Source organism: Capsella rubella, unplaced genomic scaffold (genome assembly GCF_000375325.1).
Source record: "Capsella rubella cultivar Monte Gargano unplaced genomic scaffold, Caprub1_0 scaffold_1, whole genome shotgun sequence".
In the NCBI taxonomy this organism is placed as follows: domain Eukaryota; kingdom Viridiplantae; phylum Streptophyta; class Magnoliopsida; order Brassicales; family Brassicaceae; genus Capsella; species Capsella rubella.
The window spans coordinates 13,602,481-13,621,036 of NW_006238923.1; the positions used below are offsets into that span (position 1 = coordinate 13,602,481).

The 18,556-nt window shown below is 29.7% G+C and overlaps 1 protein-coding gene across 2 annotated transcripts; it reads left to right on the forward strand.

The window, feature by feature from the left end:
* Positions 1–14,396: 14,396 nt before the first annotated feature.
* On the forward strand, positions 14,397–17,671 carry LOC17897152 (O-fucosyltransferase 11). 2 transcript variants are annotated; one of them, XM_023777112.1, is made up of 10 exons: positions 14,397–14,968; positions 15,048–15,141; positions 15,263–15,336; positions 15,427–15,515; positions 15,596–15,793; positions 15,880–16,084; positions 16,182–16,349; positions 16,441–16,608; positions 16,695–16,885; positions 17,110–17,671. In XM_023777112.1, the coding sequence occupies exons 1-10, from the start codon at positions 14,618–14,620 to the stop codon at positions 17,339–17,341; spliced, it is 1,770 nt and encodes a 589-aa protein (XP_023632880.1). In that variant the 5' UTR covers positions 14,397–14,617; the 3' UTR covers positions 17,342–17,671. The 2 variants fall into 2 exon arrangements, with proteins under 2 accessions (XP_023632880.1, XP_006306299.1); XM_006306237.2 differs by having other exon boundaries at positions 15,051–15,141.
* The last annotated feature ends 885 nt before the right edge of the window (positions 17,672–18,556 follow it).

The following is an 18,556-nucleotide window of genomic DNA, read 5'->3' on the forward strand; positions in this document are numbered from 1 at the left end:
GGATCAAAATATACTTGTGGAAAGATTCTAAGGTGTTATTGGTTTATTGATTTGTAAATCCACATAGAATTTGTGAATCCTTATTATTTATGAAGTAAAAATACATGGATTTTGAAATAACATGTTTTATCCTTGGATTTGAATCCTTTTATTTTTTATCAGAAAAAAGAATCTTTCTATTTTACACTATCAAATCTTTTCAAATCCATTTAAAACATACTGCGGATTTTAAAAACCAAAAACAAATTGTTAAACGAATAACATAGGATTTTAACTAGTATTTATAAATCATACAACTAATAATACATGATTTTCATAGTTATTTTAAAATCAATGATTGAATAACATATGAATTTTGTTTGGATTCCAAATCCAATGATCCAATAACCACAGCAATCAATCCATAGTTTTTTATACACTTTCTAGTGAGCTAACAATGAAAATCTGAAAAAAAAAATCTGAAAATTATGATTAATATTAAGTGGTTGCTGATAACGATGCATGCATATGGCCAAATACGCAGTAGCAGTAGTGTGCACCAAATAGTGTCTCAAGCACCAGCCGATCACTAAACCAATGCACAAACCACTCAAAAATGAACAAAAAGGAAAATAAAAACGCATTATATGTAAGAGAAATACAAATTCGATATGACTTCTAAACTTTTTATTCACATGTAATTGATGGAAAAAAAAAGAATACGAAATTATTGTTATTGTTCCTATTTATTATTGATTTCCAATAAATTTGTATTTATAAACAATCTTATTTCTGCCGACGTATACTTATAGCGTTGGTGTCGACACACATGATGTTTGATATATAGATGAAATAGAAGGGCAAAGACAAAATGTTCCAAAGTTTGGTTGGTGAAAACTAAATAAGAATTAAAGAAGTGGACAGGTGCATTTAGGGCATATACACATACATATATGGCCTACCAACTTCAAGGCAAGCTTCACTCAAAAAAACTCACTTTTTGTGCCACCCCCACTAAAACATCGAATCACATGCTTCAAGCATATTATCCCAACTACATCTCCTCTCTTCGAAATTAAAGAACTAATCCTTTGATACCAAACCACGCAACACAAAAATAACTATAAATATTTTTCACATCTTTTGTAAATATTAATGCTTGCTCATTATTCAATATTGTTGGAAAAATATACTCCATCTTTTCTACAATACATAATCTTTTGAACAAATGCACACAGATTAAGAAATTATCTGAGTTTTGTTTATTTTCAAAAGAAAAACATCATTTAATATATTTTAATATAATTTAACCAGTGAAAAAACAATTTGCAGAATATAAATTGATAAAACCCATTAAACAATATTTATTTTTACATAGATTTGTGAGAAAATCATCTATTTTTGGAAAACAATAAAAAATTTAAAATTATCTATATAAGAACAGAGGGAGTATATTTTTGCTATAAGATTGACTTTTTTTGAATGGATTATTTAACTTGCAAGATGTACATGTGTTACATTCTGTTTGTTGAGTTGTTTCCATGTGTAGTTGACTTCCATATATAGTTTTAAGATTAAACTTATAACAAATAATGAAACGTGATATCGATTAACAGTGTGACTTGTGAGGCTGGCAAGTTTTCGATAAGAAGGGTTTAATGTGCCGTGTTCATATGGGGTTGACCTTGGAACAAAATAGTATATTAAGAACTTGAACGTTGCATGCAGAGGTTTTAGCCTTTATTATATATATATTTGTCCTTTATGTTCGGGTCAAATTTTTAGAATAATCTTATGACGGTTGAATTCTTTTATAAGAACGTCATGACGATGAAATAATAATGGTTGAATGTATATGATAATAAGTTTGTCTACTTGGAAAAGAACTAAAATAATATATGACATCTAGTTAACCGTACGTTTCTCTCGGCTATAGACAAAATTGGGTTAATGCCAACAAAGTCTTCGAGCTCTAGTAGCATTTGTCTACCTGTCGAGATGAAAAGTCAGGCTTCTTACTTCTTGAGTAAGAAGGAGTTGGCCTTATACCAACATTATCAATAGGATCTTAGCTCATTCTTAACTTAATATTTGGTATTTTCTTATTTAATTTTAATGATAAATGATGATTTATGCTAAGATCTGGATCTTAATTAAAATATAAAATTATGGCTAAGATACTACATGTGTCAATGAACGATTGGTGGAAGGCTTTTTTTTGTGTGTGTGTGTTATGTGTTCCTATTCAACATTTTTCTTTTAATTTCTTAGTGATTCAACTTTCAAGAGGTGGCCAAAATTTGAAGGGATTGAAGAAAAATTTGAGGTTCATAAACTTTGAGTTTTATTTTTCAAAAATAACATTAAATATCTATACTATTAAAGGGGGAGCACTTTTTGTAAGTGTTGCCAAACATAATTAAAAATAAGAAATGAAATAAAATGTAATCTCAACCATGTAGCCAAACAGAATTAAAGACAGCAAAAAAATCATTAAAATAATAATAATAATAATAATAACAATCTATATTATGGAAATAATATAGATTTGGAAATAATATAGATGTATCTAAAAACAAAACCTTATATTTATGTGTAAGTCTAAATCGTTGACCTATTTTCTTATATGTTTGACCAAAATATACACTCTCAAATGGGTAAATAATTAATATGGTTATGAGATGGAAAATATGACATATTTAGGATGCACGAGAGAAGGTTTTGGTCCAGAAATTGACAACCCGCATTTCTTTTACTATTTGTTTTAAGGTACAGCTGTCTTTAATTAAACCAAACCGTATCACTTTTTTTGTTTAACCTAATAAAAAAATTATTGAATTGGTACGGGTTTGATTATAAATGTTTACAAACATAATCATGTATGTACGTAATATATGTCAAAATTTAATACCAAATTTTAGATTTGAAATCATTCTCGCACGTACGTGCGGGTCCGAATCTAGTATTCTTTAAAAATACTGCAAAACTAAAACTAACATTTTTATCATTCAAAACTAATTTCTAAATCTTAAACACTAAACCTTACCTCTAAAAACTATATCCTAAATAAAAATTATCAACCCAAACATAGAAAAAAAGAGTCTACTTCTTCGAAAATCAATGTTTTATGTTTATGGTATTTTTGAAAATATATTTTTTGGGTTATATTTGGGAAAAAACAAAGTATGGTAATTTTAGAAAAAAAAAATGTGCTATGTAATTTCTCTTATTTTTTGGGTCCAAAATTCCACTAAAATACTCTGGATACTACAAGTATTTGAAATATACTTTCAAAACTAATAAAATAGTATTAAGTACTTATTAAAAGACCTTTGAAACTTTTTTTAAAAATTTCGCATACATGAGATTATTCAATGGATACTGAAATCTAATACAAACACGACAAATAGGCTTAGAAAAAAAGATGAAACTAAAAAATCAAACCATAACCAACTCAAAAAACCAGTTTGGATAAGTGTTTACCAATGGGTATCGGTTCGCGTCCGGGTATAATTCAACACCTAAATATATATATTTAGTTTTATATATATATCTGGGTAATTAAGTTCCGATCATTACAAGAAAATTTTTGGAACTAAACTTTGTGACGCTTACTTTAGTTGCAAATATGAGCGACCGTTTTGCAACTTAACTAAGACACTTTACCGACCATTATTAATGCTTGTGTTCATCAGTTTTGACCAAAATGTATAGAATTCAAAATTTTGCTTTGTGACCAAGAAAAAACCGTCACAAAACCGTAACAGTTTGCAACGAATGTGTAACACAGTTTGTGACTAACACTTGAATTAGATACTAACTTGCAACTGTTTACCAACACTCGACGGTCACAAGACCATAAGAGGTTTGTTAACATGCTTGTGTTTACGTATTTACGTTGATATGATCATAATGAGACATAAAAACAATTTAAAAGCTTTCCATTTGAATATTTAAATACAAAAACTTCAGAATATGTAAATCAGTTTACAGAGTTACATGTTAGTTTATAAGAATGTTTGTAATTTTGTGAAATTTCATTAAAAAAACAAGTAAAACAATGTTTGAGACTCTTAATCTGTTACAATATACTGTAATATCATCATAAGTTCTTATTAGTGCTTGGCTTCATCAGTTTTCATCAAAATGTATAGTATTCAAAATTTTGCTTTGTGACCAAGAAAAAACCGAACAGTTTGCAACGAATGTGTAACGCATTTTGCGACTAACACCTGAATTATATACTAACTTGCGACCGTTTACCAACGCTCGACGGTCACAAAACCATAAGAGGTTTGTTAACAAGCTTGTGTTTACGTATTTACGTTGATATGATCATAATCAGTCATAACAAGCTCTATTGCTTTAATAAGGTATTAGTTAGATGAAATGAGTTTATATAAGGACTAATTCTAGCAATGTCTTGGTGCGTGGTCTCATGTAATGTCTACTACTCTCTTTAATAAGGACTAATTCTTTGTTTTTTGTGACAGGTTCAACAGGCACAAAGGTATACTTTCTGGAGCGATTTCTGGAATATTTAGGAGAAAATTTGATGGTCCTTACTATAGTTGGAAGGTTACTCCTCCATCCATTCGAGCGAGATATTTCAGGACTTTTGCGGTAAAATGTCATATAACTTTAAAAATGTTATTATCACTTATGAATGGCTAAGTATCTTTGCTTACTTAGTTCTTTTGTATTATGTAGCGGAAGTTCAATTGGGATAGTGATATAACTAAGCTTTTTAGTGACGGATTCTTGGTAATAGCCAAGAAACGGATGAAAGGAATTGTGAGTCAAGCTAAGAGAAGTGGTACACAACATGTTTGGATTAAGAATACATTGTGGCCTCGGATGCTTGTTCATTGGAACGACCCTGATGTAATAGAGAGGAGCTCAAATGCTTCACAGAGCAGAAATTCCGATCGTGGTGGTATTAGTCCACAAACATCTAGCTGGTCAGAAATCATTTTTTCAAGTTCATCAAAAAGGGTAATACTTCTCTGTCCATCAAAACAATTCACTGCACTTATTTTCAGATATTGGTTTCTTGATGTTAACTTGTTTCATTTGCCTTGTAGGAGGAAGAAATAGGGCCCATGTATCACTCGGCAAAGTTTTTATGTGAACACATACTCGAGCTGACGGATCATTTGTTGATCAAAAGCTAAACAAGTAGTTGAGAATTATTAGAAGACATTAGAAGAGAAACTGTCCGAAATAAACGAGGATGGTCTAGAAACTTCTTCTGAAAATTCAACTCAATGTACTCTCAGCATTGGTGAAAAGAATGACATATTTCTTAAGGTAATTCTTTAGTATTCATAATTTGTTAAGCATATGATGCTTGTTTGTTATTGGTGTGAATTTATGTGTGCTTTTCATCTCTTCATTTACATGATAAACGTATAATACTTGTTTTTGGTGTGAGTACTGATGGTTCTCTATTTGGTATGAATTTTCTGTTGTTGGTCTGTATTTTGTCTACATTTTGTTTTGTTTTGTTTTGTTGGTGTAACACCATGTCCTGTGGGACTCCACCATGTGGGCATCGAACCCAGGTCCTCACCCTTTAACAACCTTCCCACCGGACAAGCTGTTACCAATTGAACTGCACCAGCCACCACATCACGGTGGGAATGTTGTTAAAGGGTGAGGACCTGAGTTCGAAGAACGCCAGGCGCACCAATAACCTACCTGGTGGGTTAGGGAGCTACGGGCTAGGGGCTGCGCAGATTGGGCCAAGAGGGATGCGCAGATTGGGCCCATAGGAGAGAGGTTATGGTCGATGCGCTGCAGCGCTTGTAGCTGCCATGTGGCAGGGTATGCCATGTGGTAGGGGTTCCCACAGAATGGATTGTTACAGTTGGTCTGAATTTTCTGTTACTGATCTGAATGTTGTTGGTTTTAAAATTTGGTTTTGTTGAATTTTGTTGGTTTTAGTGTAATGAAACAAATGACAAGGACAACCCTTTTTGCATGGGATCATTTGTGGAGACACTGAAGAAAGAGAAAAGAAAAGAAGCTTATGAAAGCTCTTCATCATCAACAGTTTTGGATCTTCAACAACAACTTCGTCGCAACATGGCTCATCATGAGGCTGAGAATGAAAGACATGATGAGGAGCACCGACAATCACAAATGCAGTTGTAGAAGCTTTTCCTGTACATGAAAGACAAAGATCCAGAATTTGCATCTTTACTGGTTTCTTCTCCAACTGTACCTGCAACCACAGCTGACACCACACTTGCAGCCACCAAAGCACCAGCCATTGTGACAAGCACTAAACCAGCCACTTCACCAGCCACCACATCACCAACTGCCACCTCGTTTGGCGCCACACCAGCCCCATAACCCCTTTGTCTTATTTGAGTTTTAAATGTTTTAATTCATAATTTATTTAGATTTTCGTAATCAAATTAGGTCAATAAAACAAGATTCTTGGATGCAAAAATATCACCAAGTTGCGACCATTTCAATTTCAATATACAACCAAACTAGTTGCACAATGGTTACAATACCAAACTACTTTTCGACTGTATATATTGGGTCTTAAATTAGTCGCAATTTTAAACACCCATTTGTGACTGTAGTATAACTGAAAGAAGTATTACGTCTGATTATTAAAGGTTTGTAAAAGGTCACTTATTAATGACTACATTTTGCAGTCATAAAGTGGTCGTAAATTTGCGACTATTTCAGGACCAATATATTTAGCGACCAATTTTTTAGCGACCATATGTTATAGTTGTTAAGTAGTCGCAAAGTAGGTGTTTACGACCAGTTTATGACGTTACTCGGAGTCGCAAATGACGTCTTTTCTTGTAGTCGATCAACTTTTATTTGCGATCAGATTGAAGATTTGATTTTAGATATGTTTCTGTCGTATAAATTAAAAAAAAAATTACTTTTTTTATATAACTCAAGAGTAATTCCAAAAAATTTCTAGACCCAAAGACTAATGTCCTGGAACTGGGAAAAACCATGTTAAATCTCAAACCCCGTAAGACCGTGACCAATACTATTTAACTAAAGGAATGAATCGATTTTATTTTATTGTTTGAATATAGCGCTTAAAAATCATCCATAAATGGTTTTATACTACTAATACAAAAACTCAGGGTATATGTTCTGATCTCCTATGTGTCTCCATGTCTTAGCTATTTAGGTATTTTTCCTTTTTTTCCCCAACGGCAAACTCTTACCGTTAATAAACCAAGAAAAGTTCAAATGGCTTTTACCATTCAACTTATTTAGACTAAGACAATAAAAGATTGACAAATAAAAAAGATCACTAGGTTCGGACCCGCACTACAGCGCAGAGGAAATAATTACATATATATAACCTTTAACGGATTAGAATATGTTACATTTTAATTTTATTGCAGTACAACCGATTATGGTGAATTATATATTTGTATAATAAGTTTAAATTAAAATAATAAAGGAAAATAGCGAGTAAATAATCATATATTGAGTTTTGATACAATTTAAAATACGGTGAAAATTTAACAGCACGAAATAACATTTGTCGATAAATTATTCATTTTGACCATTTTTGTATTAGAAGTTGGAATATACGTAAAAATTATTTATTTATAATATATTTTTTGAAGGACCAATCCGTAACAGAATTTATTTCGTAAGGAAACATTATTCATAACTCGCTTTATCCTTATAATTGTGATTTTAACAAACTACCCATGACTATCTAAAATTTACAAAATTTGATATATAATATATTTTATCAATAAAAATCATGTCTCCAAAATTACATTTATGTCTTCAAAAAAATATTTTCCATATTTTAAACTCTAAAATTTTTATATATAACCTTTTAATTATAATATTTTGAAACTTTTTGAAATTTTAAATATGCTCATTTAACAATGGTTTTAATTTTGGTCATACTTATAATGATTTTAAATCATTTTCCAAAATATTTAACCAAGTGTAGTTGAGTATTATATGTCCGTTTTGAAAAATTCAAATTGCAACATATGCAAAAAAAAGTTGAATTGTTATCAAATATTTATATTATATAGTATAATATCACAAATTAAAAATAACATTAAATAAAAGTGAAAGAAAAATAATAATTTTTAATAGATTATATTAAATTAGTTATAAAAATATTAGGAAGTCCTATAATTTGTTATGTAAATAATACAATCCTAAAATTAGATATGGAAAGTATCTGATATATGTATCCAAACCCAATTTAATATCCAATTCTGAAATATCCAATTGTTGAAATCGGATTAATTTTTTAATGCTGACCTGATCCGTATTTCATTTTGTATTTTTTTTTTTCACTAATAGAGGGATGTGTTGTAATTACCCAAAAAATAAAGATTAATTTATCAATAAAAAAATCAGTTAGCAGATATTTAAAAGATAACTTACTAAAAAGGCACAATATCACGTGACAAACACATAATAATCCCGACGATCGCGCATGATTAAGTCAAAATCATAACACAACATAGAAAACACATGCATATAATCTAATACACACACAAACACATAGGCACATATCCGTAAAGCATGAGACGACAATAATATGCATGCATGGATGTTTGTACACACTTTCTCAAGCTGGAACAAATATTTAAAACCTAGATAAGAATTAAGATATTAATTAAAAACTGGAAAAAATCTAAAATTGTTTTTTTTTGTTTTTTGTTACGTTTAAACTACTTGAATTTTTTTCGTTAACAATAAAATAGATATAAATTAACGTGTATAGTTTGATTTTTTAAAAAAAAATGTTGTTATGTTCGTACTTCTGATATAAAAAATAGAATTTTGGCGATAACTATTATATTAGAGATAAATATCTCACATTAAAAGTTGAGTAGGATCCTGACTATTATATAAGATATATGGACATCTCCACCTATTACCAATTAGTTTTAAGTTAGAAGTCCACAATCTAATATATTATGTGGCAATAATTTTTAATTTTATTCGAATTGAAAATTTATCAGATATTTTATTTTACCATCATTATTTATTTATAAAAACAAATAAAAAATCCCAAAATGATTGAAATCAAAACCCAAAACCGAGTTATATAAGCAAAACACATAAATCATTGTCATTAAAGTGATTTATATATAAGCAAAACACATAAATCATACACAAACATATGCATATATACCCGTAAGCATGAAACGACACCAACATGGCAACACACACACATATGCATGTTTGTGAAACACATTCACAAGCTGGAATAAATATTCAAAACCTATATAAGAATCAAAACATTTATTAAAAAAAGAATTAAGACACAAGTGGGGTATTAGAAAAAGGTGTTTTCACGAATTAAGAGAAATCAATCAGCGTGCTTCTCGTCACTATCCAGCTGTTTTTAAGGTTGGTTTGACTTAATTACCCTTTTGAGTATCGACCTTTCTTGCTGAAACTAGAGGGTAATTTGGGTAAATCAAAAGGCTAGAATAAGAATAAGAAGAAGAAACATGAGCTTTGCACCGCTTTATTTGGGATCCCACGTTTGAGATCAATCAAACGGCTGAGCTTTTGACTAGAAGAGGAAAACAGTTAAGGACCACTCATAAATCACGGTCCCATGTGAAGGATTTTAATCGTCGAATTTTTAGCTATACCATTAATTCAAGTTTTCTATATAAATGCATTCTTAGTTTCCTATATAAATACACTAGCAGTTGACCCGCCCTCCACGCGGAAGGTTTATAATTTTGTTTCGTTAGTTTTTTATTCATATTGTGATATTTTATTATTTTTTTAATTGATTTTCAAAAAAATATTATAATTGTTTTTTCTTTAATTATTATCTTTCAATACTCAAATTTGGATTAAAAGCATTTGATTCAATTTATGAAATATCATTTTTTTTCTTTTTGATCATGTTATAAACTAATATTTCACTTTCATTTTATTTTTCCTCTTTATAATTTTATATATACAATTACATAAATGTTGTTTTAGTCTACCATAAATTTAAATTTTACTTCCATTCTAAAACTCGGTAACATATTTAAAATATTAAATTATGATCAATTTAAAATGAAAGTTGAATTATATTATTACCACTAATAAAAAATTAAAGTATTGTTTTTCTTATTTTAACATTTCATTTTTTTACATAATTTATTTTTATTTATATAAACTTTCTATTAATTAAATAAGTAACATAAATATGCACTAAATGAATGTGTGGATGCTTAGGTGGCATAATTTGAAAAGAGAAAAAGCTAACTTTATATATATAGATTCTTTTGACATTATGATATTATATAGTATCTTATATTATATCAATATAAATATTAATACGACTAAAATTTTAGCTTATATTTTTTTCTTCTTTTGGTGTGATAATATCTTGTTTTTTGATTCATTTAAATGACATAGTGATATAATATGTATCTTAACATTTTTTAAGTACATTTTGTATTAAGATCTATATTGGGTTATAAATTTTTATTTTGTAATATTTTCATAATCAAACCCTTTTCATTTAAATAAATAACAAACATTAAAAGTAAATTTTGTAATTAAATCACAATCAAATCCCAAAATTGGAAACAAATATTTATTACATCAAAACAATTTCCTAAATCTCTCTCTAATAAATCGACTCTCTCTCTAATATATTTATATAATCTTCTTAGTTTTCAATTATATTATTACATAGAACATATTTATAATAAAAATACAAAATTTCCGCACATTTTGCAATTTAAAATTTTGAAAACGGACATATTTAAATCAATTGATAAAGAAAAAAATATATGTACAACGTCTACATAAGATAGAAAATTTTATATAAGAGTTCAAAACCATTGTAAATATGATTAATATGCTCCCAACTACAAATGAACATGAAGTTTGATTTCTCAGGCATCCAAATTAAATTTTTATTTAGTTTAATCCGGTTCTATATTTAAAAAAATTAAAAAAAAAATAAAATATAATAATGTTGTACATAAATATGATCTTACGTGTTGTCTATAATAAAATATTTTTACGATTTAAGTTAAAATATTATTTTTATTTACAACAAAATCGTCCCGCGGTGTACTGCATATTGACCACTTATATCTATGAATCTACTTATAATAAAAATTCATAAAATTATATAATATTAAATGAAATAAACACATATAAAACTAAATTATATAAACCAACTACGAAAATAACCAACCAAACAAATATATTAAATTATGGATCCGTGGTGTATCGCGGGATAAATCCTAGTATAGTTTGATTATAGAATATCAGAAATTCTTTCTTTCATTTTAGAATTTAGGGTTTTGTCAAATTAAAGCTTGACATAATAAAGTTAATGATATCCTTACCAACAAAAAAAATAAAGTTAATGATATAGTGAAATGATATATAGTTTGATAGCATATCCAAAAGATTTTGGAGACGTGCAAGACCAATGTGCATCGATCATATTGGGCAAATTTCGATTTTTTTTTCAAATAACACTTTTCAAAAATATATTATTTTAAAACTTTATAAAAACCCCATAAAAATATTGAATTTTATCAAAATATGTATGTAGACGTATAAATATACACACAAAATAACTTTATATGTGTATTAACATTAAATATATTTTTCATAAATACCTTATAAAAACCATTTTAAAACCGTGTAAACCCATTAAAAACCTTGTAAATCTTGTAAAAACAGTTTAAAAATCTTTCAAAATTATACATTATTTGGAACGTATCTCCGAGTAGTAACAGAAGTACCTTTATAAACCATATAAACTTTATAATTTTTCATATTTCAACATGAATATTTTTGAAAATGGATACATTAAAAATGTATTTTTGAAAAGATGTACACCAAAAAGAATATTTCCTCAGAAATTCTCAACCATATTTGCGATTAATTTGCAAAATAGTGATTTTTTCTTATCAAAAGATATTATTAGCACGTCGAAAATGGATCTCACCAATGTTAAGAGTTTTGTACCTTTTCCATTAAATTCCCAAAAGAAGTCTATAGAATATGAACTAGAAAATTTTATCATAAAAGGTTCTACTTAATTACATCATCTTTAATTTTACTAGTACAAATTAATGATTTTCTATTTGGAAAAAAAATGAAGGGTTTAATCTCTGTATAAAATACAGTTCAATATGTACTTAAAAAAATTCATTATACAAGTTTCTATTTGGCCATGTTCACGAATAATGTTTATCCTTAAGAGAAAGAATTATACTTGTATTACATATTTATGTTTAAGATACTTTATGAGCTGTGTCATCAATCTGAAATAACTTCTAACTTCTGAAAATCAAACTCCAATTTAGTGTATAAATACAAAAATTGGTTAATCATTCAATTATAAAGTTTTTCCCATTTAATTTTCAGATTGAATTTTCACATCTGGTGATGACTTCATACCTTTCTATCTATATTTTTTTTAAAAATAAATAAATTGTGTTTTACATATTCAATGTAAATTAAACTTTGATAAAATATTTAATTGTATTTCAATTATTTCAATATATTCCATCTGTTTCCAAAAGAATGTCATTTAGTATTTTCAATGCAGTTTTTAAGATTAAATCTGGTTTTGTCCATAATATTTGATCTTATTAATTAACAAGAAAAACATTATAAGAGTATTTATAAAGGCTAAAGTATAAATTTACATAATATATATGAATTATATCAAAATGACATTGTTTGTGAAAGAGAGAGAATTAACTGATAAAATATATGAATTATATTTCTACATAATATATATGAATTATATTTCTACAAAAAGAAAGTGATAAATTTATAATATATTAATAAGAGATAAATAATTTTTTTTTGTAGTATATGTGAAGATACTTTTATACTACCTCTTTTTTTTTTTTTTATACTATCTCTTATAATGAGAAAAGTGTATAATAAATAATCTTGAAAGTTAAATTCCACTTGGTAATAAACATAAATTAATTGCTTGTTTACCCTGGTGTGTTGCTTCAGATAGTCTTCAGATGGTCTATTAACTGATATTCTATCGATATTTTTTATTAACATCTAATAATTAAAATCAAGTAGGTATCTATAATTTTCATAAAATCTAGTATGTGTAAATATAATATGTCTACTAATAGGCTAATAGCAAAAAAGGACAAAAATAATATTTTTGATGTTGGGAGAAAGATAATACAAAATAATACACAGTGCCTTTTCTCTCCACCCATCTATGCACTATGTGACCACTTTTTTTGACGGACCTAATTCATCTTATTTTTCAATTTTTTTTTGCATATTCGATATTAGGGCCCTATAAAAATACAGTGAAATGATACAAAAATAGAAGTACTTATTGACACTGATATAATATAATTAGGATAGTTGTACTTAATTGGACTAAAATACTTTATACTTTATCTTTAAACAAAAAAAAATACTTTATAACATTCCATTATCGATATTTTATTATTCATGTTGTAATTAATATTATGACAATAGAAAAACAAATATTTGTGTAGATGATATTTTTTGGTTGGTAACAATATATGTACAATACAACATGCATTTCATTTTTGAGTAGACACACATATTATGGGATTTAAATGGTGTTTGGACCTTTTATACCCACAAAATATGCTTCTTTTCTAATTATCATTTACCTAAATCGTTCGGTTAGGATTTTTCCAAAGACTTTCAACTTTGTTTGAAAAGATCATAATTTCGTTTTCATAATAAGTATTTATAAGTTTCATTTGGTATTAAAAAGATCATTCTTTTCTCTTGTATATTTTTTTTTCTGAGCACATAATTAGTGATGTTAAGTTTAAAATCTCATAATTAGTGATGTTAAGTTTAAAAATGGTCTAATATACTAATCTTCACCGAGCATATTATTATTTTTTAGAAATATGGGTTATATATATAATATGTTAAAAAAATATGCTAAATTTATATACGATTTAGAGTTCAATTAGCATTATATTATGTTACAAAAACCTTATTATTTCTATATTTAATTGTATCTGGGAAAAATAATTAATTTAACTTATAAATAATACTAAAATTACTATTCACTCTCTTTTTTCTTGGTCATAACACCATTTTTATCAATTAAATTTGTAAATTATCATCATTACCAAAAGATAAAACTGTAATTGTAATGTATGATTAACATAAAACAAAAATGACATGGAAATAGGTTTCTAAAATTCTCCTAAAAATTACTAACTTATAACATAAAATAAAAATATCAACAGTTTCCTAATCAAGTTTCATTTTGTTGGAATGAATCTTAAAACAACCGTGACAAAACTTTAATTTTCTTTTTAAATGAAATGTGACCAACAACAGAAAAAAAAAACTTTAAAAATGACTAATATATTCTTAGTGTAATCATGTTTCGTCCCTTTAAGAATCTCACTGTCTTATGCGTCAGACCAGAAAAGAACTTCGTCAATGTTACTGAAACTTTCCACAGATCCATCATCTTCTCCAACATTATATCTACAAAACTCCATGAGATCTCTGTGACAACATTACTATCTCTGTCTCTCTCTCTCTCTCTCTCTGTCTTAAGCTCTGTGTCTTAATACTCACAAAAACCAGATCTTTCTCTCTCTTCACAAAAAAAAAATCGAAACTTTTTAGCTTCTTCTTGATGAAAAGCAAAATCTACCACCAGCCCAATGGCGGCAACAATGGTGTTATTACAGGTAGTGATAATGGCTGTCGAAGTGAGTCTCCAAGCCCACCTTTATCTCCAAACCGCCGTGTCCTCCGTCGTCAACGGCGGCAGACTTTACTCAGAGCTTCATCTTTCTCTCTCCGGAGAAATCTTCGTTACTTGCTTCTCCTTCCTATGATTTACGCTTCTGGTCTTCTCATGTGTGTCGGTCCTTTCTCGGGTCTTGTCGGGTGGGTTTATGTTCCCGGGTCTGTTTATCGGAGCCCCGAGATTTACCGGAAACTTAAAGATGACATTCTCTTTGACAATTCAACCGCCCTTGAGGTTTCTTCTTCTTCCAAATTTTTATAGTAAAGTCTCGATTTTTATGTAGATTGTTTTTAAAGCTTCTTGATTTTGTTAGCAGTTGTCTTCTGTGTGGAAATACAAAAGGAGACCAAAAATGCCAAAGCCTTGTCCTAATTCAACGGTTTCATCACATCTTGGTCTTAACAGAGGTAAGAAGCTAACTAATTTCCTTAGATTGTGTATAGCTTCCCAGAATAATTTGATTAATTTGATTCATTAGAACAATTTTTCATAGTATTGAGACAATGTGTGTTTGATTAATCTTCTCAGAATCATCTCCTCTTGCTCCTAGTGGTTACTTGATCGTGGAGGCAAATGGCGGTCTTAATCAGCAGCGTGCCGCGGTATAATCTTCTTGTTCTCTTAGTGATATCCTTGCTAAAACCATATAAGTTCAACATGTTCTAAGTTGTTCTGTTCTGTTTTTGCTTTAGATTTGTAATGCTGTGGCTGTTGCTGGACTCCTAAACGCAGTTTTAGTTATACCTCAATTTGAATTTCATGCTATTTGGAAGGATTCAAGGTAAGAAAGCTTTTTAAAATATTTATTACTCTCACAATTTTTGTTACAATATTGGACTAAGAATTGTATAATTGTGACAGCACCTTTGGGGATATTTATGACGAAGATCATTTCATATCGAGTCTCGAAGGCTATGTGAAAATAGTGAGAGATGTTCCTGATGAGATAATGACTCGTTATAATTACAACATTTCAAGTATCCCTACTATTCGTGTTCAAGCTTGGGCTACTGTGAACTACTATAACGGGGAAGTCTATCCGTTCTTAAAGGTACATGGGTAGGTTGACTTTACTCTTGAAACTTCTTACATGACTTAAACAACTTTGTCTCTTAAGGAGGTGTCATTGTTTATTTATTTTTCAGGGTTATACGGATTACACCTTTCGCAAATAGATTGGCGATGAGTGTTCCACCATATATCCAACTTTTGAGATGCATAGCTAACTACAATGCATTGAAGTTTTCTTCACCTATATCAACACTAGCTGAAAAGTTAGTCGATCGGATGGTTGAGAAAAGCTCAGACACCGGAGGAAAGTATATCTCAGTTCACCTTCGATTTGAGGAGGTAATTCTTTCTTTGATATTTAGAATCATTTTGTCTCAATAGTTTAGTATTAGTATGGTTTAGAGAAACAAGATAATTAAAAAGCCTTGGTTTTTAGGACATGGTGGCATTCTCATGTTGTCTCTACGAAGGTGGCAGAACTGAGAAATCTGAAATGGATGTAATTAGACATAAAAGTTGGAAAGGAAAGTTCAAACGAAGAGATCGTGTCATTAGGCCCGACCTTAACCGAGTTAATGGAAAATGTCCCCTTACCCCGTTAGAGGTATATTCATGGACCTAAGTTTACATTTCAGTCAAATGTTGGTGACATTTACTTTAGTATTTTACTGAGCTTTGTTTCCAATTGCTCGTAGGTTGGTATGATGCTCCGTGGTATGGGATTTGATAACAACACCTCAATATATTTGGCCTCCGGAAAAATCTATCAACCTGAGAAACATTTGGCTCCTCTTCAGGAAATGTTTCCCCGTCTCTACACAAAAGAGTCTCTTGCAACTCCAGAGGAACTTGCCCCATTTGAGGTTTTTATTTTGACTCTCATCAATCTAAACAAATCTGTTGGGCAACACTGAAAGTCTGATATTTTCTTATTGCTCTGATTATTTAGGGATATTCTTCTAGAATGGCTGCTTTGGACTACACAGTGAGCTTATTAAGTGAAGTGTTTGTGACAACTCAAGGTGGAAACTTTCCTCATTTTCTGATGGGCCATCGGAGATTCCTCTTCGGTGGACATGCAAAAACTGTGATACCGGACAAACCCAAACTCGTTCTCCTTCTTCAGGACATGGACATGAGGTACAATAAGTCTTCCTTTCCTCAGCTCAACCTCATCCTAGAGTAATGTGTGTATATTATATACACTAGAAAGAGATGAACTTTAATAAAATTGACGTGATAGAACCAAGAAACACAGAATTTGACATCTTCTAAAACTTTCATGCACACAAGAGAGACTTATATTGAGCCGTGTTACACTTTTGAATATGAGTTTGGACAATATTTCTCTGAATCTTGAACAGGTGGGAAGTTTTCAAAAAAGAGATGAATTTGATGCTAGGGGAAAGTGATAGAAAGGGAGTGATGGTACCTAGGGTCAGGAAGATCACCCGGAAAACTTCCATTTACACATACCCTTTACCTGAATGCGAATGCATCTTTCATTTGTCTTCCAATATCTCAACTACCGGAAACATTCAGAATCTTGGAGCACTTCATCCAACTTCCAACCTCATGAATACCGCAAGACTATAGTCTCGAGTCTTTTTGACCCTTACACTGAAGCTTTTCCCAAGTCTTGAACGTTTTTGTGCTCTTGATGGACGCGAAGAATCAGATATGGAGGAGATTTGTATGAGGAAATTGAGTGCACACCAGTGTAAGAACTCTCTAGGATTGCCATTGCTTGCTATTTCTGGTCATGTAGGAGTTAGGACAGTCACAAAAACAGGGGTGTGATTTTATCTGTACTTAATGTTGTATCTTTTTTGTTCATTACTTACATTGTGTCTCTCAAATTGTTCAAGTGTATAGAAATTTTACATGGCTTTGGTTAAATTTTTTAATTTTTTTTTTGTAACGTTCCATAGCTTCCCCTATGTTTACCAAACGTATTTTGGTGTCTTACTTTACACCTTTCTCTTTCGGAATCACATATGAATCGATGCAATCTTTTATACTTTCCGACAGCGAAGCAACAAACAGTTTTGAAAGTTTAAACTTTAAAACTACCACTTTAGAATGAAATAAAAAAATTAAGATAAAAGAAATTACAAGCGCAATCGTATATTAAAAACATCAAATAAAGAAAACACTCTAAGAGCATATCCAATAGTAGTTCTTAATGGGTTGCTTACCACAAAAGTGAGCCAGTATTAAAAGCAAAACTAGAAAAGGACCCAGTAAAGTGAAAATCGTTGCTTCTCTTGGTCATAGAAGAACCAATTAAGACACGCGATGTGGCTATTTGTGATTGCAAGATGAGTAACTTAAGATAATATTTTTTTCCTCATTTTATTTCTTTTTTCTGTCCGACAATTCTTTTCCTCTCTCTCAATGGTGAGAGAAATGCGATTTGACGAGAATCACAAGTAATCAATCGATTGATCTTGTAAATCCATGATAATCAATCGTTACTTCTTATTTTTTGGTTGTATCGTTTCTCCTCGTTCGAATAATCCATGGTAATCTTCTACACCTTCCAACAACGAAGTAGCAAACAATTTTTCAAGGTTTAAACTTTAAAACTACCACTTTAGAGTAAGATCGAGAAATTAAGGTAAAAAAACTTAGTTTTAAACCTCCTATTTTGTTGCAACATATTAGTTTACAAACGCAATCATATATTGAAAACATCAAATAAAAGAGAACACTCTAAGAGCATGTCCAGTATTATTTCTTAATGGGTTGCTTACCGGAAAAGTGGGGCAGTATTTAACGCAAAACTAAAAAAAAAAGTCCAGTAAAGTG

Excerpts from the sequence above, each read along its gene's own strand:
- LOC17897152 (XM_023777112.1), top strand. The coding sequence starts at position 14,618 with ATGAAAAGCAAAATCTACCACCAGCCCAATGGCGGCAACAATGGTGTT. Across the intron at positions 14,969-15,047 it reads ACAATTCAACCGCCCTTGAG|CAGTTGTCTTCTGTGTGGAA; the intron begins GTTTCTTCTTCT and ends TGATTTTGTTAG. Across the intron at positions 15,516-15,595 it reads GCTATTTGGAAGGATTCAAG|CACCTTTGGGGATATTTATG; the intron begins GTAAGAAAGCTT and ends TAATTGTGACAG.